Raw genomic sequence first — 26618 nt, 5'->3', positions numbered from 1 at the left:
TGAAGGGTATCTGAATTTACAAAATACCCATATTTTACCCACGTTGAAATGCCTTCCACATACATGGACCAATGAGAATGACGATTCTCTTGGCGGTGTCCGAAATCAAACTCAAATACCTTGGCTTCCTGAGGCATGGTCTTGGCCATCCCACCAACCTTTGCGGATTGACACTGATTTTCTTTATTATGCTAAGCTGTTAAAACAATGGAAAGCTGCTCTTTTGTCACATGGGAAGTTTCATGCCTTTTTAATGGGTTATAAAATCATAGAAAATTTATTTTACCATTTAAATGCTGAATTTTTATTTATTTATTTATTACGAGTAAGAGATTGTAGAGATTACAACCAGTTTTACACATAAATAAAGGATCTCATCATCACTCATGAATAATTCAAATTTTAGAGGTGATATATAGCCTAGACTGTCTGTAGAAAAAATTGAGATTTTATATTAACAAATGATGGTTCTAAGTTGTAGTTTAAATTAACGACAAGCTGCATGTTTTCTGTGAATTTGGACAATTGATTAAAACACTCATCAATTAATTCAGTCAGGCCTTATACGAATTACCAGTTTTTTTATCTCTCTGACATGCTCTTGATCCAATGTGGAGACGAGGTATGCTTGTGACAGCTTGCATAACTCGTTTAGGAATAACCAATTCATGGGACTGTTGGAATATTAAATACAATAAGAAATCTCGGTAGTTGGAGTTATGAAGGAGGCAATTCCTTGTTCTCCTAATTTTCTAATTTTGAAAGAATTTAAAGGATTTTGTGATAGTGGCGGTTTAGTGTCCAAAATTTTCCTTTTTCGTTATTTTTATATTGTTTGAAAAAAAAAAATATAGTGATAGAAAACAACTTTTAGTTTTAATTGTCTCCTAACATGCCATTTGTATCCTAGTTCCATGATAACAGAAGAATCTATCAACCAGCTACAAGGTCTGAAGGACAAGTTGTTCCACATAGAAACGGACACCACAAACAAAACAATGGAACATAACAACATTCGTATTCCTAGGGTACCACTATGGTTTCGGGAGAACAAAGCTTACAGTAACTGCTTTGATCCTGCAGTGGTATCAATTGGACCGTATCACCATGGCAAACCTAAGTTAGCGAGGATGGAAGAGCTCAAGATCATATCTGCTCAGCGATTTGTCACTAGTTGTGACTATAGCATGTGTGATATCTACAGTAAGCTTGAATCTTTAACTAGTGAGGCTAAGAAGTACTACGATGATTCCATCATGGCTAATTTCGACAATGAAGCATTCACCGTCATGATGCTTTTGGATGGATGCTTTATTTTGAATTTCATTCCACAGGTCGAGTTTGGTATACAATGGAATAAGCTCATGACATTAGGATATGACATACCTTTGGTATCTAGAGATTTGTTCTTGCTTGAGAACCAACTCCCGTACCTAATTTTGAAGGAGTTGATGAACTGTTGTCCCCCTTACCTGTCCCTTCTCCTTGATCATGCGCTTCATCGTCATATCAACTCAGAAATGGGCAAAACCTACGGGATGCGTTCATTACCATCTGCTGGTCAAAATCGTGATCCAATTCACATCCTAGACCATTTTCGTGCCAAACTAGTCGGTGACAAACCTATTTTTCATGCCCTGCATGGGCAGGAGATATCGAAGCGATCATACCCTCCAGTCAAGGAGCTTCTAGCTATGGGGATTACATTCAAGAGAAAGAATTCAATTTGGTTGTCTGATGTTGAATTCCGAACTCATTTGCTAAGTGGAGAGTTATTACTTCCTCAAATAGAAATTAACCACTACACCAAAGACAGGTTTCTCAATTTAATTGCCTATGAATTGAGTTATGATATCCCTATATCGACTCATGATAGTGACCTACTTTTCAATCCCAGACGTGCATTCATTTCCTTCATTTGTTTCCTAGATACACTCATTGATCATGCTGATGACGTTAAAGTGTTGCGCTCTGAGGGCATAATTTGCAATCACCTTGGCAGTGATGAGGAAGTGGCTGATCTCGTTAACCAATTGGCAACAGGATTGATTCATGATCCTCGTGCCTATTCGAGGGTTGTAGATGAAATTCAATCCCATATTCAAAAAAAGAGGAGGGTCTACATAGGTGAATTCATGCACACTTATTTTCGTAGCCCATGGACCACTATCGCTTTAATTGCTGCAGGTTATGTTATCTTGCTAACTTCCATCCAAACCTTCTTAGCAGTCTTTCCCCGGTGAAATCAAGCAAACTTATTTAGTAATCTTTAGACCAATATCACTTTCTTTGTTCCAAGTTGTGTTTATGTATGTAATAAATAATATTGTGCAACTCTGTGTCTGATTAAAGTAGTTTTCATCTAATATTTGTGCTTGCAACCCAATTGATTGATTTCTGTTAAACCAATGTTGTAAACTTGCAGTTGAGATGGCTAGACTTCATTACTGAAACTTTTTTTTTAACCCAATTGACTTGAAACCATACCAGATGGATTTGGAAATTGAAGTCTTGGCTTTGAACTCTCTAAGTTACATGTTATATATAATTTTTTTTTTAAACATAATTACAAATTTTAGAATATTTAATACGTTTAAGAGAACTTACATTGCCCAATCAACTTTTACTTGTAGCACAGTAAATCAATAAATTAATATTACACACCACTTAATATATTTAAACAAATTCCTGAAAAAATTAGTTTAACTTCAGATTTATGGACCCCAAACTAGGGTTTTGGGTATTTTTGTAAACTACCACATTATTTCTTTTTCTTTATAAGGGACCCTTCCACATTTAGCTTTTGTAATGGCTACTAAAATAGATGATGAAATACATAGTTGGGGAACACATGATAAAATAATTTCAATTAGTTTAGATAATGTTTCTTCGAATGATACATTATGTAATTTTGTTAGTCAAATAATACAATTACTTATAAATGAAAAAAATTCAACGTATGTTGTTGTGACATACTTAATTTAATTGTAAAAACTTGTTTAGAACGAGTTAGGAATGCAATACTTTACTATTTAGTTTTATAATTAGTTTACATTGGTAGTTCAAAATCTAGATATCAAGCATTTCAAAAAATTATTTAGGTAAAAAAAAAATTAGTAAAATAAGAACTGCCATTTAGCTAAGTGGAAAGTTGTTCCCACTTTGCTTAGATTTAGCCAAATTTGATCGACCTTGACGTCGAATTTACTCCTTTTTTTGTAGTGTCAAATGGAAAAAATAATAATTGGGTAGAAATTCCATTAATAATTGAAATGATTATTAAGTTGAACAATGTAATATGAATGAAATTAAAACAAAAATATTTGAACATTTTAATAATTATCAAACTAACTTTGGTAATAGTGCATGCAATTATAATCTGATGATTTTGATACTTTGGTAGCAATATCGAGGTATCATATTCTTTTTGCCATGACCCCATTCTGTCCAACTGTCTCTACTTGTTGAGAAAGAAATTAGATATGAAATGGGGATTGAGGAAAGTTGATCCCCTGACCTGGGTTCAAGTCCCGCTAAACCCATCTTCACCCCTATTAGCCACTAATCCCCTTGCCTGTTTAGCGCAAAAAAAAATAAAATAATAATAATATATAAAAATAGAATAAGTAGATACAGATTATGATAAATGAATGTTTTGTTATTATTATTATTATTATTATTATTATTATTATTATTATTATTATTATGTTTTTTATATTATTCAAATTGCAATTGTAATTATTTTTATTTTTGGATAGATTTATGCAAATGATGTTTATCATTAGGTAACAACCTAGTTTAGATGTACTCATCTTATTTAGATGAAGTCCCCACCCTTAATTTTGTAGTAATTGTTTAATTATATTTGTGCTTTATAATGTAAAAATTGTTAAATTTTAAATTCTGTAAAATATAATGTTTTTTTTTTCATGTTAAGTTTTATATTTGCTAGTAGGTGGCATGCGCAAATGCACAGCACAAGTATCACCAAAGTTAGGATTTGTTGATAAATTTTCTGTAATTGATTTTAAGAAATATTTTAAAAAAATTCAAATAGATAATCTAATTGTATATTATATTGTTGTAAGGGTCTTTTTGTAATATAAAATATTTCGTAAGGTAATTTTGAAAAAATATTTTGGTAATTTTAGACAACAAACTAACATCGTTGGGAGGGTTGTTGGATTGTAATTTTATATTGTATTGGTCATTTTGTTCTTCAATGTGAGAGCCTTTTTTGATGTGGCATTAGTAAAAGTTGGTGTGGCAATAGTAGATCTCTAACGGTAATCAGTAAAGATTTTAAATTTTTTATACTCTTAAAGTTTTTAGAGATTGTTTTAGATCTATTTCATATTCATAATTTATTTAGTTCCTTTTTAAATTAAAACTTTCTTTTAATCTAATATCAAAGTCCCATCCAAAGCCCGAATCTAAGTGGGCTTCAGGTTGGGCCCATATTTGAGAGAGATGGAGGTCCACCATGGTAATTCTAGCCATGAGTCCACATCCTGTATTATGGACACTATTTTGTGTATTTTAGTGTGCCATAAAAGCATGAATTGAATGGAAACTTTGTGGCCTTGGTTGGATCCCTCATATTCAAATTGTATCCAACACTCCTTAAAAAAAAATTCTCATAAACAATCATTCTTAATTCAATCCTTTATTTCATCAACTCAAACATCTTTAATCTTAAGATTCAATCTATTTCAACCTTTAAATATATTTTTATAGAAAAACAAGATCTTCTAGAGCAGGCTAAGGGGAGATTGAAAAGGTTGAGTAAAATAAATAAATAAATAAAATTATATCTTATCATAGAGGTTAAAGAGCTTTAGGCTGACAGATTTTGAGAGAAAAATCAAAGATTATATTTTTCTAGAAGATGGCTTTTACATCATTCAGTATTAGTTTATAAAAGAAGACCATAGTTAAGGGTTATGTCATCCAATTTAAATTAAGGGTGCACATTGTGGAGGGATAAAATCATCTCTCAACTGGACCGTTATTCGCACCATCAACACGCATCCCAAGGTGGACACGTGGCAAGGTTTAAAAATTAGGGAAGAATCACAATTTAGTAGGATTCTTTTGTAATAGATAAATAATTTATTTGTATTAGGGTAATAAAAACCAAGAGGAGGATAGGGGATAGGGGAGACCAAGAGAGATGGTCATGTAATAGTAAAATTTATAGGGGAATGACTTCTCAAGCCCGTGGGCGTAGGTATATTTACTGAATCACGTAAAAAAATCCTTGTGTTCTTTATTTTTCATGTTTCTTCTATTATTTTGTGGTATTTTGTGGGTTTAATGATGAAATCATGATCAAGATTGTTTTATCACAAAATCAACCTCTAAACACATGGTTCAGGTTGGGGGCAATATTGGAACCAAACCGAACTTGGTTGGTTCTACAAATTCTGAACCAAAACTGAACCACATACACTCCAGAACCGAACCGACCTTAGTTTGGTTCAATTCAATTCTCGGGTCACAGAAACATAGCATTAGATTTGTGACACCCCTAGCTCATTTTGTAAACTTAATTGCTGCAACTTTGCAGCGGCTAGTGACAAGATACCCTTACAGGAATTTTGTCAAATAGGTGGTAGTAATAAAAAATAAAAAAAATTTCGAACACAAATACATGAAATTTGAGGTGGAAAATCTAAAACCATTGACAAATAGGTGGTAGTACTATAATAAAATAAAATTATTTTTTTTAACACAAATACATGAAATTTGAGGTGGAAAATCTGAAACCATTGATAAAGCATTCATATAAAGTTCTATTCTAGTAATTTTTTTTTTTAAAAGATAGTTAAACTATAATTTTAAGAATTTGAAGATTCGGAATCACTAAGAGGAAATTTCTCAACCTTATTCCTAAAAAGGGAAAGAGAGAGAGAGAGAGAGTACCTTTTTTACGGTGACGATGAATCGATTCTTTGGTGAGGGGTGACGATGACAGTTAGTTTCATTATAAAAAAAATGACAAGTTCTTGTGATGGCAAAGAAGAGAACCGAGGTTTGTTAAATTTAATTATTAAATATTATAATATAAATGTATTATATTTAATATTTAATATTTAATATAATAAAATTTGGTTCGGTTCTCGGTTTAGTTTAGTTCTAGGACACCCTTGAATCGAGAATAGAACCGAATCACTCGGTTTTTCAAAATGTCAATCCAGAACCAAACCGATTCTCCTTAAAATCGAATCAAACCAACCCTAACTATACTAGTTCGGTTCAATTTAGTTCTCGATTTGGCCCGATACAATGTGCACCTCTAATTTAAATCACATGTGTATTTCTCAAATATTTTTCGTGATAATCTGACGTCCACCTTTAACATACGCCTCTCTACGCCCCCATCACATAATTGTAGATCATTTGCCTCGGGCCACACAAGAAAAATATTTATGATTATGTAGATCATGAGGCAAATGATCTACAGTCCTATGATGAGTGCATAGGGGGGCATATGTGAAGGCGTTGAGGAAATCTCAGGAAGCTTCCCTTTAGGAGATGGGTTCAGGAGTCACCACCTAGTTTAGGTCTAGTAGTCAAAATTGACACCAAATTGGATTTGAACCAGTCTACATTTGAGATTCTTAGTACGTGGGCTAGGTTACAGAATCTAGGAGGTGTTAGGCATCGATTATGTCCAACTTAATAATCAATCTCTACTATGACCCTCGACTATACTAAGGTCAATCAGAGTGGACTAAGGTCAATATTCTATCCTAGGGGGAATGATTTTGGTCATCATCATCTCATCATTTTATTTTAGTTAAAAGACGAATTCATCCCAAATTTGAAATTTAACCAATTGCAGATTCCTCCCGAGCTTACTCAACAAAAACTAATTCATGAAAATTGATTTTCATTTCCATGTCACGATCCCAACACAATGGGTTAACTTGACATAAACAATTAAATCATTTCTCAAAACAAACATGCTACTTTGTACAAAATAATGGGTTAACTCACAAATTGACGAAATCAATTTCATGTGTGCCACATTTCCCCCAAAACAGAGAGCCGTACTTTTCTTTAAATAATTAAAAAAAAAAAATTTCAATGGAACATCACAAAAATAGGTGAGTTGACTCATTATATATTTTTGAATAATTCAAATTTTTATGTAACGTTACACCCAATAAAAAATAAAAAATAATATTAATTGACTGAAAACAGTTTAGTGAATGAAATCGATTTCATATTTGTGCTACGTTAGCCACAAAACAGTGAGTGAGCACGATATGGAATGACCATACAAACAAATGAACCAACAGAACACTTTTCTTGCTTTATTATTTGTCATTATATGCTATCACATTTAATCTATATGAATTGACCCTACATACCAACAAATCACCTTCTTATTTCAAAACAATTGGCAAACAAATCATCTTCTTCGTTAAAGCAACTCAACATGTTCTGTTTTCTAAACTAAGTTATGAAATAGGGAGTTATTCTACCCTTTTTTTTTTCTTCTTAAATTTACAATTTTTAAACTCATCCAAGTTAAAATATATATATAGGCAAGACTATTAAGAAAAATGACATCAACGCAAAATAAATGACATAATCAAAAAGGAAAATAACACACCAAAAATCCATGGCTTTCATACAAGAGGAAGGTATGAATTATGTACCTTTTTATTGCAAAATTAATCCCTTATAGCAGGGGCTTTAGACTTGATGCAATCGAGAAGAGCTTAGAGAGAGAGAAATCTCCAAAGATTTTTTAATTTTTTGCTCCTCTTTTATTCTCTTAGTTGTCCAACTTCAGCTCCAAGATTCGTTGAGAAGAAAAAGGAGATCATGGGGGTGTTGGTTAGTCACATGAAAGTCAAAAGGGGAGGGAAGAGTTGAAAGAGTCTAAAAATGTGGAAGGTTGTGATGATGACGTGGGTGACAGAGGAGTTGAAGGAGAAAATCAGGAAGAGTGGTTTGGCTGGAGATAGATGGTGGGCCATCGTGTGGCATACGGGGCTCTTCATTTTTATAAAATTGATGACAAATTTTTTTTTTTTTCTGTTATCAACGTGTGGAAATAAATTGTGGAGTGGGGGATCATGTGTATATGTGAGTCATGGGAATTTTGTTTTTTTTGATTGGTTTGACTTTTTTTAATTGATTTTTGGATTAATTTGTAAAATTTAGGGGAATTCTTAGAAAACATTGATTTTGAGTTTGGGGTGTGCCTACATTCGTTCCTAGGGTTTATTGACGTTTTGAATCTGATTTCGAAGTTATTTTCATAAAATAAAAAAAATGGATCTTTAAGGCCGAGTTAATAATTGTTGATGGTATTTTTGTAGTTTTGTCAAATTTTGGGGGGCATTTTATAAATTTCATCTATTTCAACGATTTTGGTCTCATTTCAAGAGCAAAGGTAATGTTTTTAGATTGTTTTGAAATATTTTGACTTCGTTTTAAGAGTGGAAAAATAATTTTAGTAATTTTGAGGGGTGTTTTGTAATTTTGTCAATTTAATTGTTTTTGGGTGTGGGGCCTAAGATTTTTGGATTCTAAGTCTTAGAATGTGATAGCTAGTCAAGTTTCATCGAGAATAAAGCTGATTTGATGTGTATTCTCTTCAAATTATCATTTTTGTCGAATTTTGATAATTTGTGCAAATCTTAGGATTTTTAGAGGTTAAGTGAATCGTTTTCTACAATTTGTCTAGTTTTAACCTATGTGAGAAGTTTCCAGGTTATGGGATGAGCTTTAGGTTGCTTAGAATGTTTTGTGCTTGGATGAGGTGTTAGTGCCATGCAACCTAGGTTCTTGATCTTTATAAAAAAGTCTGCCACAAGCAATTCAAAGAAAGAGGCTTAGTGCTGCATAGAGTATTCCAGAATACAAAAGAGCAGAACAGTGGAAAACTAGGTTCAAATTGGGAAGGGCCATATAAAGTGGCAAAAGCATACCAGAAGGGAGTGTACTATTTAGAGATAATGACTGGTCAAAAGTTGCCTAAATCGTGGAATACTTGCAACCTTAAAAGATATTATCAATAATAAAAAAATTCCTTTGATTACTAATAGCTTGGATGCGAAAATAATCGAATTGGACCCCATTTAGGTCCAGGCCTACATGATTCTACTCTACCTTAATTGGTGAAGTATAGAACTAGTCGGGGTCCTACTCTGACACAAGTAATAAAGCACTGAAAATAGACCCCACCTAGGTCCGGCCTTATGTGGGTCTACTTTAACATAATTGGCAAGGTAAAAAGTTGGCTGAGCCCCTACTCTATCACGAGTACAGTAGCACTGAGGTGAACCCCACTTGGGTTCGGGTTTACGTGGTTCTGCTCTGCCTTAATTGGTAGGGTATTGAGTTGGGTGGGACCCTACTCTGGCATGAGTAACATAACACTAAGTTGGGCACTTTAGGGAGTCAAGTCTAACATACGCCTCTCTACGCTCCCATCATAGAATTGTAGATCATTTGCCTTCGGATACACAAGAAAAAGATTTATGATTATGCATATCATGAGGCAAATGATTTACGATCCTATGATGAGTGCATAGGAGGGCGTATGTGAAGGCACTGTGGAAATCTCGAGGGAGGATCCCTTGGGGAGATCGATTTGCGAGTCGCCACCTAGTTCAGGTCTAGGAACCAAAATTGACACCGAATCAGATTCGTGTCAGTTTGCGTTGGAGACCCTTGGTATGTGAGTCAGGATATAGAATCCGGAAGGTGTTAGGTATCGGTTATGTCTGACTCGAGAGTTGATCTCTACTAGGATCCATCGACTAGACTAAGGTCAACCTAAGTGGACTAAGGTCAATATGCTACCGTAGGGGGAATGATTTTGATTATCATCATCTCATCATTTTATTTTAGTTAAAAGACGAATTCATCCCAAATTTGAAATTTAACTAATTTCAGATTTCTACCGAGTTTACTCAACAAAAACTAATTCATGAAAATTGATTTTCATTCCATGTCACGATACCAACACAATTGGTTAACTTGACAGAAACAATGAAATCATTTCTCAAAACCAAACATGCCACTTTGCACAAAATAATGGGTACCTCGCAAATTGACGAAATCAATTTCATGTGTGCCATATTTCCTCTAAATAGTGAGCCAATTCGATGTAATTTTCTTTAAATAATTTAATTTTTTGCAATGTAACATCACAAAAAAGGTGAGTTGATTCATTATATTTTTTTGAAAAATTCGAGTTTTTATGTAACATTACACCAAAAAGATAGAAATTAGTCAATTGAAAACATTTTAGTGAACGAAATCGATTTCATATTTGTGACACATTACCTCCAAAACAGTGAGTGAATAGGATTTTCTTGGATTGTAGTAGAAATCGATCACCTTGATCGGGTGGGTTCGATGCCTAACACTTTCTGAAACCTATAACTTGACCCCTTGCTCATTTCTCTTATTTGTGAATCGATCTGGATTCATTTTGGAGTTATTTTAGTTCTTAGACCTAACGTAAGTAGTGACTCCCCATTCCCTAAAAATCCCCCAATTATCCATTAGATACCTTTTATTATTTAGTAAAGGGTGTCAAGGCGCTTTCAAAATTATGGGTTCACATTTTATCATTTTAGTGATTGATTAGCGTTATTCTGTGGGAAGGAACTCGTTATTTTATGTGGCCAGTTATTGTCATTTTTTGTGACGAAAAAATGTCATTCTGAGTAAATAGAAATCGTCATTTTATATGATGAATTTCATCATTTTATATGAGAATATGTTTCCAAGTAAATAGAATTTGTCATTTTATGTAATGAATTAATCCTTTTACGTTGTGATAGGTGTTATTTCAAGTAAATGAAAATCGTAATTTTATGCTAAGATTCGTTGTTTCATGTGAAAGTTCGTCATTTCACATGAAAATTCGTTATTTTCATTATCCTAAGTGTCAAGGAGCTCTTGATTTTATTGATTTGCATGATTATTGGCGAAAGGCTTAGTTTTATCTTGGGATCTCATTTTTCTAGCGGGAAAATTTTCTAATTGCTAGTCAAATGTTATGGGTATTTTGGTCATTTTATTAATTTATATGAATTTTTTGCAAGAGGCTTATTTCATCGCATGTGATTATTTCTAAGTCACGGCTTCCTAGCATTGCAAGGTCCTTATGTTATCGAAATGTGTACGATCCTAAGTGTGCATACTTGCTAAATCGAGTGTAGAGTGATAGAGATCCTCAACGCGCGTAATCTCTATATCGAAAGTGCCAAGAAAAGAGATTATGAATTCAAAGAGAATTGAAAGGTCAAGGATGGGGTAGAAAATGAAGGGGAAATCAGAAGATGGATTTTAACAAGCTTTCGACTTTTTGAATGTATTTTGTGCTCATCATCAGGAATCTAGAGCAACCAGATGATGGATTTTTAGATCAGACGAATGCAAAATGGGGTGACTACAAAATCCAACAATGAAAAAAAAACTCTTTTTAAAATTATGCTTTTTAGGGTTAGTAAAATTTTATGTTCTACTTACATGTAGCACCCGATGATGTATTTGGGTGCCACGTTGACATGTGGTCCATAGGTAATTGGTCCTTTGGTCCATATAACCCCATTTTATCCTACATTTAACCATACATGATTTGTCCTACATGAGTTATAAGTTTTGGAATGGGCTGATTTTTGGGGAAGAGATCATCCTCACCAAAAATCAGCCCATTCCAAAACTTCTAACCCCAACCACAACTAATTAAAATCTTGAGGGATGCTATTGGCACCCCAACTTTTATTTATTACACCCCAATTTTGAGAGATGCTATGAGGAAATAATTTGTCTCTCTAGAACTTATTATCCAACTTATAATGAAGTTGTATGTATTTTATTATACATATTTTTTATTTTTACAAAATATAAAGTATAATTTTGGCATTTTATGAAAATATTTATCAAATGAAATCAAAATTTAGAAAAATGTTGGGAAGGAATTATTAATTAGAATTATTATCACGTTGGACAATGTATTATGAACGAAATTAAAACAACATTATTAGAACTTTTTAATTAATAAATATCAAATCAACTTTGGTAGTAATCTAGGCCATAATTTTATGGTTTTGATACTTTAGCAAGATGGAAGGGATAAAATGGAGGGGTATCTATTTTTTTAATACTTTGGCATGATAGAAGGGATAAAAATGGAGGTATCAATTCTTTTTGTCATGACCCACGATTTACTGATGGTTCTGTTATTTCTGAATATTGATTTCTTATGATAAAGTGAGAAGAAGATAGAACAAATTTTAATTTCGAAATTGAATGTAAAAGAAGAATATTACCTAAAAAGAAATGGTTGAGGCATGCACAAAGCACTGTGCTCTCACAACGAATAATAAATTACTGATAATTCGAAAATATATAATAATAGAGAAAATCAAAGTGGTTAGAAAGTGACTGTTTAGAACAGTCACAAACTGCTGGTTCAGAATAGACACACTGGTTCAAAAACAGAATCTTGAAAATTAAAGCAAAAACGGGCCTATGCGCGCACCCACGTAAGGTGTAAATCTGAGATTTTGCACCCCCCCTGCGCGCATTAAGATTTTCGGACCGGTGGATCCAAATTCCAATTAGAACCATGGGTTTTCCTCTTGGACCCTCGTGTGCGCGCGTCAGCCCGCCCACTACTTCTATCCACTTAAAGCTATTAGAAGCACAACTACTTAAGAGTTGCAAATCAATTCTTCTCCTAGTCGATGTGGGACTAAAATTACTCAAGGCAAAAACAAAACAATCAACTAAACTAAAAGCAATAAAGTAAAAAGCATAAAACATAAAGTATAAAGCATAAAGCATTAAATACCCTATAGTTAATAGATTTATTTACCATATGATTGCAATTAAATGAATATTAAAGGGTTTTCCAATTCATTCCTCTAAATTCCAACAGGTTCCATTGTCTAAAAGTGCATCAATCTACTTTGGAGTATTGTATTTGTCTAAGGGAATGGTTAAGAGCTGATAAGATACACAATATGAGCTTGCTGAAAAAGAAGTTAGATATGAAATGGAATAAGTAGATAAATAATATGATGGATGAATATTTTATTTTTAGTTTTTATTTTTATTTTTTTACATTAGCTATATTATTCAAATTGTTATTATAATTTTTTATTTTGGATATAGTTGTGCAATTGATTAATGAATGAGTAGGTAAGAACCAAGTTTGGATGTACTCATCTTATTTAGATGCAGTCCCCACCCTTAATTTTGTAAAAATTATTATTATATTTTTATTATTGTTATTTTACTTCAAATCAGCCATCCTTAATCTTAAGATTCAATTTATTTCAAGGGAAAATTACTTAAAGGACCCTTGTGGAAGGGTTTCTTTTTAAGTAGTCCCTAAGTTTTGCACAATAGTTGGATAGGACATTTAGTAAATTTTTTTCTTTCTTAATGGTTCCTTATTACTCGCTTACTCACAGATTTTTTATTTACTGTTTGAGTTCACGACTTTTTATTACTGTTGAACTCGACACTTTTTTTATTTAGTGTTGAGTTCACAATTTTTATTGTCAAACTCACCACAATTTAATGTCGAGTTCACCTTTTTATTGACTATTGAACTTGACACTTTTTATTTATTGTTGAGTTCACCAGTTTTTAAATAAAAATTGGTGAACCCAACACTGGTAAAACCTACCCATTTTCAATTTTCAAGTTTTTTCGACTACAATAAATGGATAGATTAACTAAAACCTTGAGATAACAACTTGTTTAGATGATTTCAACTTAAAAGAAACATTCCTAATCGATTTTCATCCAAACCACCCCCCCCCCAAAAAAAAAAGTGAAAAAACCCTAGTTTTTTATATACATCATCAAAATATTTGAAAATAAATCCTTCGAAAGTTATTAAAATTTATGTGACCTCTGATAAGGGTTTTGGATTCCATGCGGAGATTGGTCGCAAAATTTTCCTTACATAGTAAGGAAAGTGTTTTTCTCAGTTCTAAGTTGTTAAAATCATTGACAAGCTGCACATTTTTCATTAAAAAGAAAGTTATTTGTTAAATAAATTAAGAAAAATATATAATCAAATTTGGCTTAGGGGATTATTCCGAAAAGATCAATGGATTAAATACCCAAGAGAATAAAAAAAATGTTCAGAATATATTTGAGAATCATTGAAAAAATATTGTTATTGGCACCCCTACTTTCACTTATTATACCCCAATTTAGAAAGGGGAAAATGAGAGAGTGGTAGAGAATAAGTAAAAGTTGGAGTGCTAATCTCTCTCTTTAGCTGTAATATGAGTCTAAAGGCAGTAGTTGCCCACCCTGAGCATTTTTAAAGTGATATAGTACGCTCTAAGATGTTGTCATATTTGAGATGTCCCCTGTTTTCAAAGTGATGCGATGCCTCTTGCTCCCTCTCTTTTGCAAAAGTAGTTTGCCCCCACCTCTCTTTTAGCTTTTTTGCCCCCTTAAATATTTGGGGTGATTTAGACACCCCCTCTTAATTTTTGACGAATATTTGACACATCAATATTTTATAAAACTGATGACATACCCTTTTGTTTTTCTGGCCCTCCCCTACCCTCCCCTCTACATTTTTGCAAATATTGGAGATACCTCTAAGTAGAACGTCTTCACTTAGTCAATACTCAGATGACATGGCAAGAACATGAAATCATAGATGTTTTTCACCAGGATACACAAATGTACATCCCTATAAACGATGTGCAGTTGTTTATCCCGAGGAAAAAGATTATGGTTCTGTGTCTTTGCAACGTCAGTTGAATATTGACCGAGTGAAGATTTTCTAGTTAGAAAATCATGACTCAAAAAAAATTTTATCAACTTAAAAGTGCTTTAAAACGGTAGTTTTTGGGAGAAAAATCGAACATAATTTTTTATCTAGAGGTTGAAAATGAGGGCTTTTATGTCATTTAATATTGTTATATAAGAGAAGACCATGGTCAAGGGGCATTATTCTATTTTATACCACATGAGGTTTCTAAAAATATTCTCCAAAATGTGGATTTGTATCGTTAGATTTAATTGATGTAGCATAGGACATTTTTTGTGTCATCATCTATTTGGTGAACGGAAAAGCTAGGAGAGAGAAAAGAAAAGTTAGATTACGCCTAGGGTGCACATTGGATTAGTCCAAACCTAGAATTGAACCGAACCTTAGGATTGGTTTGATTTGATTTTATAGATGAATGATTTAGTTCTGGATTAAAAATTTTAAAAATCAATTAATTCGGTTTGATTCTCCATTTAAGGATGTGCTAGACTTAAATCAAACCTTGAACCAAAATGATATAGGGGATGGTTTGATAGTTTGATGCAAAACATAATAAATGGTTTTCTTTTCTTTTTATACTCATGAGTCTCACTTTAAAGTAGGTAGGCTGCTTCAGAATTACGAAGAAACCTCCTCATTAAACCTCCTAGATTTAAAGTTTTTTCACAATTTTAACCCAAATCAAATAAGACAACTTTATATCATACCAAACCCAACCGTTACTCAAATTAAATGAGATAATTTTATGTCAAATCAAACCCAATCGTGTGGACCCCTAATTAGGCTTTTGCCTATAAAATTCTAACAGAGGTCTCTTTCATTGGACATTTGAAAATTAGGATTTTGTTTTGTGTGTAAACCCAAACACCTAGGCAGGCACGAAGGAGGGTTTAAATAAAAGGAGTTCACACCTGAAGACCAACAAGTCTCAATCTGTTGGTGATTGGTAAGTTATTTATATTCTATATTTTTTTTTTACAATTATATTTAACGTTAAATGTTGTTAGAAAGATTATTTTTTTCAATTGTATTTAATATTAAATGTTGTAACAAAGAATTTATAATTTGTATTAAAAAATAGCTTCAAGCCGTGTTTGAGGCTCCTAATTAAATTAATGGTATTAGGCTTATCCCTTGCTAAATGCAAGGTTAGATTTACCCCTTACCCTAAGTTAAGGTTGCATTTTCTTAATGATTTGACTGGTGAGATATTTGAAAAGTACCCTAAATTTATTTAAGATGTATTTGATTACTTAAAAATAGGGAAAAATTATATTTCTTTTATTATGAAAAATAACATTTTTTATGTGTTTGATTGATATTTTTCATGAAATCTAAAAATCCAACTAAGGTTTTAGCTCAACTTATTCTTCCCTTTTACTTTTCTACCATCACCACTATCACCGTCATCACGGTCATCAATTGGCAGCATCGCCATCAAGATCCTCTCTCTCCTTCTTCTTGTCCTTTGCACCGTAGTTGCTATAACACTATTCCGCCTTCTCTCCTCTTCCATCTCTACTTCTCACTCTCCTGTTCTTGTTCTTGTTCTTGTTCTTATTCTTCTCTTTGATTTTTTTTTTCCAAACACAAATCAAACACACTTTTTAAATTTTCACCCTACATATTTTCTATTATTATTTTTTCAAGGATTTCAAATTCCTTGAAAATTGGGTTTTCATGCAAAAAAAAACAGACTCATTCCTTTTTTGGAAGGAGGGGGCATGTCATTAATTTCAAAACAGGGTATCCCCACAATTTAGCAAAGCGTGAGGTGACATTTCTATAATTACCCATTCTTTTGATTTGGGGGCTTTTAGCAATTTCACTCTCCTCCTCCATCTCTACTTCTCACTCTTCTGTTCTTGTTCTTATTTTTCTCTTTGATTATTATTATTATTTTTTTTTCCAAACACAAATCAAACACACTTTTTAAATTTTCACCCTATATATTTTCTACTATTATTTTTTCAAGGATTTCAAATTCCTTGGAAATTAGGTTTTCATGCAAACAAATAGACCCATTCCTTTTTATGTAAGGAGGGGGCATGTCATTAATTTCAAAACATGGGTATCCCCATTATTTAGCAAAGCGTGAGGTGACATTTCTATAATTACCCATTCTTTTGGTTCGGGGGCTTTTAGCAAATTTCAAAACATGGGTTCTCCATTATGAGATGGCATGTCTAAAATGGCCTGTATGTTTAATTTTTAAGAATTCTTCTTATTACGACGGCCACTAGCGACAGCTGCTGTAAGATCAATTTTTTTATTTTTGAAAATTACTGTATAGCGATGAGTTTTAAAAGATCTGAAAATTAGGGTTTGTGTGTTAACCAGAGAGAGAGGCAAGCATGGAAGGAAGCTCGCACACAATGACCAATGAGCCTCTACCGGGAGATTCGTAAGCCTTTCTATAATTTTATAATATTATTTTATTCTTTTGATTTTCTTACTTCGTAAGCCTTTAAATGTTAAACATTGTGAGAATGAATTTTATAATTTATGACAAAAGAGTCGTTGCCATCAACCCATGTTTCCTTTACAGAAAGGTTGAGAACTGAAAAATAAGTAATAAAAAGAGAAAGAGTCCGACTAGCCTTACTGAGTGAGTAAAGCTTTTACACTTACTAAGAGTCCTTGGACTCACCTTATGATAAAATAAAAATAAATAAATAAATAAAAACATGATCCAATGCTTCACGGTTGTAGAGGACAAAATTCTATCAATTTTGAAAAAATAAATTTCAAACAAAATTATTTTTTTACTGTTGAATTTTAATTTTAAATTTTGGAGTTAGGTTGAAATTTGGTAGCCGTCCATTTTTAAAATCATACATCAAACCCCCAAAATATTGTTTTATTTATAGTTTTTAGATTTAAGTTTTTTGATGAAATTTAGAGGTCTGTGATGTTGGATTGTTAATGTAGTAAACCATTTCAGCAAAACGATACATAGCCCTAATAAAAAGTACTCTTGAGATGTAGTTTATACTGTCACTCCACGCAGAGTTAATTTTTCTGACAAAAAAGAAAATTACTGTCTTGATTTTTGAGCTTGATACAAGGTTTTGAATATGGGGGGTCACAAAATTAAAATTAAAATTAACGGTGAAAAGAATTTTAATATTTTTTTTAAAGTTCTTCAAATTTATTTCGTGATCTACGTAAGTGTGTCATCCGATCATGGTTTTTGGGTTCTGCATACAAAATTTTCCTTTGTAAGAAAAGTGCTTTTTAATGATATAACGGTGTTACGAAAATTTACCCAAGCCAAAGTCAAATCCAATCCATTCAATAATCGTGTCAAAAACTTAAACTCAAACCCAACCCATTTATAAATAGGTATACCTGACTCAACCCATATTTACATCTTTAATAAAATTATAATCTTTATTTGAAAAAAATAAGTTCTATTATCACCATCAAAAGTAAACTATCATTACTAAAAATAAAGTTATACAACCGTAAACTAAATTCAATGGTGAAAAATAACTTTCTTTTTTAATTTTATTTTCAAAGTTCGTAAAATATTTTCCTTCACAACCATGTAGCATCAGATCATGTTTTTGGATGCCATAAAGTGATGTGGTTAGAAAACGTAAGGAAAGTGTTTTTCAATATTATTATTATTACTAAGCAAAATGTATTTCATTATTATACATTTTTTCAATATTAGGAATCAAACACTATATAACTTTGGATTTAATGAAAAAAATGGAGTAAAAAAATATAAATATAAATAAATGACTTATTAGGAAAAGTGTTGTCTCTTTCCCAAACTAAATTTTAATTATTTGTCTCTTTCCCAAACTAAATTTTAACTATTTATTAATTCAAAATTATCTTAAAACATCATTTATATTTTATATAATTTGATTAAAAAAATTAGGAAAAAGTTCTAGGAAATTCTAGAAAAAAAAAATACTTTAATAAATTGTTAATATATTTAAAATTACATGTTAATGACAGAATAACTAAATTTGTCTAAACGGGTTAGGCAGGTTGACACTCAGAAACCAAACCCAACCATTTAATAATCATGTTAAACAAGCTAACACTATTATGACCCAATCCCAGTTAGGCTTGACCCAAGCCCATTAACTTCGTGTCATTTTCGAGTCGTGTTGAGATTACCACCCCAGTTAGGCTTGACACAAGCTGCACATTTTTGGTTAAAAGGTAAAGTTATTTATTAAATTAATTAAGAAAAATATGTAATCAAATTTGGCTTTGGGGATTATTCTAAGGAGATCAACTGGATTAAATACACTAGAGAATAAAAAAAATTTCAGAGTATATTTGAGAATCATTTAAAAAAATCTGTTATTGGCACCCCGACTTTACTTATTATACTCCAATTAAAAAAAGGAAAATGAATGAGCATTAGAAAATAAGTAAAAGTTTGAGTGCTAATAGAATCTCTCTCTCTTTCTAGCTAGCTGTAATGTAAGTCTAAAGGGAGTAGTTGAGATATCCCCTGTTTTCAAAGTGATGTCATGCCTCTGTCTCCCTCTTTTCGGCAAAAGTTGTTTGCCCCCACCACTCTTTTAATTTTTTTTGCCCCCTAAAATATTTGGCGTGATTTAGACACCCCCTCTTAATTTTTGATGAATATTTGACATACCACTATTTTATAAAACTGATGAGATACCCTTTTGTCTTTCTAGCCCTCTCCCTACCCTCCCCTCAACATTTTTGCAAATATTGACATACCACTATTTTACATGCAGTCATGCACACTTTGACATTGTTCTTCTCTCCTACCAAGCTGCTTGTATTGAGAGTGTTCCCAATTTACAAAACTACACACTTTGGCATAGTGCGATTGGTCGATCATGATTCTGTCAAATCTCAAATTGACTTTTCCATGAGCAAAAAATTTCTTTGTGAGATATACCCTATACTGTTGTAACTACAGATTTAATACCTCGGCTTCTTAGAGCACTTGACTAATCCTAGAAGTATTTGCAATTTGTTCCCTCCACCCACACGCACCATATAAGTTTTGAGATAAATTCTTGAGGGTAGCTCCTAAATTAAAGGGATTCATAGCTTTCATAACTCATTTAGGAATAACCAATTCATGAGACTGTTGGAATATTAAAAACAATACTATAAGAAATCTCCGTAGTTGGAGTTATGAGGGAGGTGATTCCTTCCGAACTCTAACTCTACCATTCTCTAAAATCTAATATCAATCTGTTTGATGTATTATTATTATTAATTTTTTTGGTACAGCCTAATGCATAAGGGTTATTATTGCTTTAATCCCACTGTCCAAAAAATATTTCTCTCTCAAAATGTCATTTTTTTTGTGAGATTTTTTCAATTTGGAGATTCATTCCCATTTTCTTATGCCACAATCAATTATTCTCACCTCTAGTGTGTCCCAACCACATATCTTCATTGAAGAATAGGGTTTTATATTGTTGTGCATGTGCCTTGTATTCTGTTGGGGGTATGACATGGATACTGAGCCCATTGAATTGCGGAGATCCAGGGAACAACGCCCTCAGGTTGGGGATGTAGGGGGAAACACACCCTTGCTCGATATACACTTATTGTGAAACCCAATTGGGTTAGAATGAGTAGCTCGGTTTCTCAGAGGGAGGAAAGAGATTGTAATCTGTTTTTTTCATAGTCAAAAGGATTCTCTTTACAGCCATGGACATAGACAATCTTGTCGAACCGTGCAAATCTTGTGTTCTTGCTTATTTACTTTTTTTCTATTTATTATCTTTTGTGTTTGCTATCTTGACTTTTTCAACACATGTATTTGTTCCTATTTGTGAACCTGAATAATTCAAGTGAAAATGGAGCATTTAAATGAGGGGAATTCACACTCAAACAACGACGACCCTACACCTGCTTATAGGTAAGCTATTTATCTTAATTATATACCTTTCTTTCTTTTTTGCTCTATTTTTTTTTTGGTTTAGTTCTATTTCTTATGTGTAAGATATTTATTAAGGTTTATTTATGGAGAGCCTCAAATGTGGCTTGAGACACCATAAATTATGAATTATTTCTAACAAGATATTATTTTATTTTTAAAAGTCTAGTGCTTCCCACTTCCCTTGGGAAAGTGGTCCTTGGAAAGTTTTTTTATCCTCTCGTTGGTCACTTTTTTTCTTTGAAAACAAATAAAAATTTAGGGGTAAAATGATTTTTTTTTTCGCTCATGCATAGTTAAGTCATTCAGAGATTTAATAGAATCCCATGTCGACCAATCACACGAAACCGCGTGTATTGAGAGTGTTCCCAATTTACAAAACTACACACTTTGGCATTGTGCAATTGGTCGATCATGATTCTGTCAAATCTCGAATTGACTTTTCCATGAGCAAAAAGTTTCTTTGTGAGGTGTACCCTACACTGTTGCAATTGCAAATTTAATACCTCGACTTCTTAGAGCACCCGACTAATCCTAGAGGTATGTGCAATTTGTTCCCTCCACCCACACGCACCATATAATTTCTGGGACAAATACTTGAGGGTGGCTCCTAAATTAAATGGATTCGAACTCAATACCTTGAATTTGTTTTTGGAATCCCACATTTTGGAGACCCCACATGTATTTAAGGGTATCTGAATTTACAAAATACCCATATTTTACCCATGTTGAGATGCCTTCCACATACATGGACCAATGAGAATGACGAATCTCGTGGGGGGTGTCCGAAATCAAACTCAAATACCTTGGCTTCCTGAGGCATATTCTTGGCCATCTCACCAACCTTTGTGGATTGATATTGATGTTCTTTATTATGCTAAGCTGTTAAAACAATGGAAAGCTGCTCTTTTGTCACATGGGAAATTTCATCTTTTTTTTAATGGGTTATAAAATCACATTAAATTTATTCTACTGTGTAAATGCTGAATTTTTATTTATTTATTACGAGTTTAATGGTTCTAAGTTGCAGTGAATTTGGACAATTGACTAAAACATTCATCAATTAATTCCACGGATTGCCAATTAATTCAGTCAGGCCCTATACGAATTACCAGTTTTTGATCTCTCTGACATGTTCTTGATCCAATGTGGAGACAAGGAATGTTCTTGACAGCTTTCATAACTCCTTTAGGAATAACCAATTCATGAGATTGTTGGAATATTAAATACAATACTATAAGAAGTCTCGTTAGTTGGAGTTATGAAGGAGGCAATTCCTTGTTCTCCTAATTTTCTAATTTTTGAAAGAATTTGAAGAATTTTGTGAGAGTGGTGGTTAAGTGTCCAAAATTTTCCTTCTTTCGTTATTTTTATATTTTTTGAAAAGAAAAAAAAAACAGAGTGATAGAAAACAACTTTTACTTTTAATTGTCTCCTCACATGCCATTTGTATCCTAGTTACAGGAACACAAAAGAATCTATCAACACGCTACAATGTCTGAAGGACGAGTTATTCTGCATAGAAACGGACACCACAAACGAAAAAATGGAATGTTCCATTAGTATTCCTAGGGTACCACAAAGGCTGCGGGAGAACAAAGCTTACAGTGAATGCTTTGATCATGCAGTGGTATCAATTGGACCTTATCACCATGGCAAACCTAAGTTAGCGAGGATTGAAAAGCTTAAGATCAAATCTGCTCGGCGATTTGTCCTTAATTGTAACTCTAGCATGCGTGATATCTACAGTAAGTTTGAATCTTTAACTAGTGAGGCTAAGAAGTACTATGATGATTCCATCATGGCTAATTTCGATGATGAAGCATTCACAGTCATGATGCTTTTGGATGGTTGCTTTATTTTGGATTTCATTCAACAGGTCGAGTTTAGTGAAGGATGGATGTTTATGACATTAGGAAATGACATACCTTTGATGTCGGGAGATTTGTTCTTGCTTGAGAACCAACTCCCGTACCCAATTTTGTACGAGTTGATGAACTATACTAACTGGGAGTACTATAATCGTGACGACTATGACATTGTCAGTATGGTTTACAGCTATATCAACTCAGAAATGGGCAAAACCTATGGGATACATTCATCACCATCTGTTGATCAAAATCGTGATCCCTTTCACATCCTAGACCTTTTTCATGCCAATCTAGTCGGTAACAAATCTAAAAGTCCTTCCCAGCTTGGGCAGGAGCAATGGCAGCGATGGCAGCAATCGAAGCGATCATACCCTCCAGTCAAGGAGCTTCTAGCTATGGGGATTAGATTCAAGAAAAAAAATTCAAGTTGTTTACATGATGTTGAATTCCAAACTCTAAGTGGAGAGCTATTACTTCCTCGAATAGAAATTAACAACTACACCAAAGACAGCTTTCTCAATTTAATTGCCTATGAATTGAGTTATGATAATAGCCAAATTTTCACTCCCAATCGTGCATTCATCGCCTTCATTTGTTTCCTAGATACACTCATTCATCATGCTGATGACGTGAAAGTGTTGCACTCTGAGGGCGTAATTTGCAATTACCTTGGCAGTGATGAGGAAGTGGCTAATCTCATTAACCAATTGGCAACAGGATTGAATCTTGATTCTCGTGCCTATTCGAAAGTTGTAGATGGAATTCAATCCCATATTCAAAAAAAGAGGAGGGTCTACATAGCTGAATTCATGAACACTCATTTGCGTAGCCCATGGACCGTTATCGCTTTAATTGTTGCAGGTAATGTTATCTTGCTAACTTCCATCCAAACCTTCTTCACAGTCTTTCCCCAGTGAAATCAAGCAAACTTATTTAGTAATCTTTTGACCAATATCACTTTCTTTCTTCCAAGTTGTGTGTATGTATGCTCACATGTAATAAATAATACTGTGCAACTCTATGTCTAATTGAAGTAGTTTTCATCTAATGTTTGTGCTTGCAACCCAATTGATTGATTTCTGCTATAATAACTGAGCAAGTACATAGATTGTTGAGTAATGTTAGGCAAAAACTAAGTTCAAAGAGACAAGCACATTCTTTTCCTTTATTAGGGAGCCTTCCACATTTAGGTTTTGTAATGGCAACTAAAATAGATGATGAAATACATAGTTGGGGAATACAAGATAATTTCAATTAGTTTAGAGAATGTTTCTTCAAATGATACATTATATAATTTTGTTAGTCAAATAATAAAATTTTTTATAAATGAAAAAATATTTCACATATATTGTTGTCACATAATTAATTTAATTGTACAAACTTGTTTAGAACGAATTAGGAATGCAATACTTTACATTGATAGTTATTTATTTGGTTTTATAATTAGTTTACATTGGTAGTTCAAAATCTAGATATCAAGAATTTCAAAAAATTATTGAAGTAAAAAAAATTAATAAAGTAAGAAATGGCACTTAGCTAAATGGTAAGATGTGTGGAAAGTTGTTCCCCACTTTACTTAGATATAGCCAAATTTGATTAACCTTGATATCGAATTTACTCATTTTTTTTGTAGTGTCAAATGGAAAAAATAATAATTGGGTAGAAATTCATTACATTTTTGGATTGAAGCCACTTTAGATTCTACATATTAAAATAAAAGGCTAAAAATTACAATAGAAATTATTAATTAAAATGATTATTAAGTTGGAAAATGTAACATAAATCAAATTAAAACAAAATATTTGAATGTTTTAATAAATATCAAACTAACTTCGATAATAATGCATGCAATAATAATTTGATGGTTTTGATACTTTGGTAGTAATATAGAGACATCATATTCTTTCTGCCATGATCCCATTCTCTACAACTGTCTCTACTTGTTGAGAAAGAAATTAGATATGAAATGGAGCTTGAGGAGAGTTGATCTCATGACCTAGGTTCAAATCCTGTTAAATCCATCTTCACCCCTATTAACCACTAATCCTCTTGTTTTGTTATTATTACTACTATTATTATTATTATTATTATTATTACTACTACTACTACTACTACTACTACTACTACTACTACTACTACTACTACTACTACTACTACGTTTTTTATATTCTTTAAATTGTAATTGTATTTATCAAATTGTAATTTTTTTATTTTTGGATAGAATTGTGCACCCTTAATTTTGTAGTAATGTTTTAATTATATTTGTGCTTAGTAATGTAAAAATGGTTAAATTTTAAATTCTATAGAGTATAATGTTTTGTCTTTTTCATGTTAAGTTTTATATTTACTAGTAGGTGGCATGTGCAAATGCACCGCACAAGTATCACCAAATTTAGGATTTGTTGATGAATTTTCTGTAATTGGTTTTAAGAATTATTAAAAAAAATTCAAATAAATAATATAATTGTATATTATATTGTTGTAAGGGTCTTTTTGTATTTTGGTAATTTTAGACAACAAATGGTCATTTTGTACTTCAATGTGAGAGGCTTTTTTGATGTGGCATTAGTAAAAGTTGGTGTGGCAATAGTAGCTCTCTAAATTTAAATAGCCTTTTTTGTTCTTCAAATTTTGGAATCATTATAATAGTAATCGGTAAAGATTTTAAATTATTTATACTTTCAAATGTTTTTGAGATTGTTTAAGATCTATTTCATATTCATAATTTATTTAGTTCCTTTTTAAATTAACTTTCTTTTAATCGAATATCAAAGTCCCGTCTAAAGCCTGAATCCAAGTGGGCTTCGGGCGGGGCCCATATTTGAGAGAGATGGAGGTCCACCATGATAATTCTAGCCATGAGCCCACATCCTGTATTATGGTCACTATTTTGTGTTTTTTAGTGTCCCATAAAAGCATGAGCTGAATGCAAACTTTGTGGCCTTAAATGGAATTAATGATCTGAATTCCTTCATGTTCAAATTGTATCCAAAACTCCTTTAAAAAAAAAATCTCATAAACAATCATTCTTAATTCAATCCTTTACTTACATCAAATCAGACATCTTTAATCTTAAGATTTAATTTATTTCAACCTTTTTAAATATATTTTTATAGAATAGTAAGGATTTTCTACAACAGGGTAAGGGGAGGCTGAAAAGGTTGAGTAGAATAACTAAATTAAATTATATTTTATCATAAAGGTTAAAATTATATTTTATAAAAGAATACCATGGTCAAGGGTCAATTCATCCAATTTAAATAAGGAGTGCACATTGTGGAGGGATAAAATCATCTCCCAACTAAACCGTTCATTTGCACAATCAACAAGCATCCCGAGATGAGCATGTGACAGTGTTTGAATAGAATTCTATGTAATTAAAGAAGAATCCCAATTTAGTAGGATTTTTTTTGTAATATGTAATTAATTTATTTGTATAGGGATAAAATGAGCAATTATAATTTAATTAGGATTAGGATTTCTCTTTAAGATTTTTCTATTTAAAGGCCTTGAGACCATTGTAAAAGGAGGAAAAATTGAGAGGATGAGAGAGGATAAGAGAGGATAAGAGAGATCGAGGAGAGGAGGTCATGTAATTGCGAAATTTATAGTGGAATGGCTCCTCAAGCCTATGGGAGTAGGCATGTTTACCGAACCACGTAAAAAATTCATTGTGTTCTTTATTTTTTCATATTTCTTCTATTATTTTGTGGGTTTAATGATGAAACATGATCGAGATCGATTTATTGCAAAATTGACCTCTACACACATGATTCGGGTTAGGGGCAATATTGGAACCAAACCGAACTTTGTCGGTTCTACAAATTCTGAACCACATACTCCTTAAAACCAAATAGACCTTAGATCAATTCAATTCGATTCTCGAGTCACAAAAACATAGATTAGATTTGTGGCACCCCTAGCTCCTTTCATAAACTTAATTGTTGCAACTTTGCTGCAACTAGTGACAACATACCCTTAGAGGAATTTTGTCAAATAAGTGATAGTTAAAATAAAAAAGTAAAAAATTCTACTACAAATACATGAAATTTCAGGTGCCAAA

The 26618-nt window shown here is 32.5% G+C and overlaps 2 protein-coding genes and 1 long non-coding RNA gene across 3 annotated transcripts in view; all 3 read left to right on the top strand.

Moving 5' to 3' along the window:
• Positions 1 to 963: 963 nt before the first annotated feature.
• LOC147384129 (UPF0481 protein At3g47200-like) lies at positions 964 to 2611 on the top strand. The gene has a single exon (XM_086426381.1). The coding sequence runs from the start codon at positions 999 to 1001 to the stop codon at positions 2241 to 2243; it is 1245 nt and encodes a 414-aa protein (XP_086282507.1). The 5' UTR covers positions 964 to 998; the 3' UTR covers positions 2244 to 2611.
• Positions 2612 to 15526: 12915 nt separating this feature from the next.
• The window catches only part of LOC147384125 (uncharacterized), a 45235-nt gene continuing 34143 nt past the window's right edge, over positions 15527 to 26618 (top strand). The window contains exons 1-2 of the long non-coding RNA XR_015172427.1: positions 15527 to 15734; positions 17129 to 17192. This is a non-coding gene — a long non-coding RNA (uncharacterized LOC147384125). The remainder of the gene's footprint in view (positions 15735 to 17128; positions 17193 to 26618) is intronic.
• Positions 17308 to 23842, top strand: LOC147384128 (UPF0481 protein At3g47200-like). The gene is made up of 2 exons (XM_086426872.1): positions 17308 to 20666; positions 22143 to 23842. Exons 1-2 carry the CDS (start codon positions 20605 to 20607, stop codon positions 23470 to 23472), a joined length of 1392 nt encoding a protein of 463 aa, XP_086282998.1. The 5' UTR covers positions 17308 to 20604; the 3' UTR covers positions 23473 to 23842.

The sequence above is a fragment of the Akebia trifoliata genome, chromosome 15, assembly GCF_017979445.1.
Source record: "Akebia trifoliata isolate Shusen 1 chromosome 15, ASM1797944v1, whole genome shotgun sequence".
NCBI classification, from domain to species: Eukaryota; Viridiplantae; Streptophyta; class Magnoliopsida; order Ranunculales; family Lardizabalaceae; genus Akebia; species Akebia trifoliata.
Note: the sequence above shows the minus strand (reverse complement) of the source record. Positions and strands in the feature narration are given on the sequence as shown.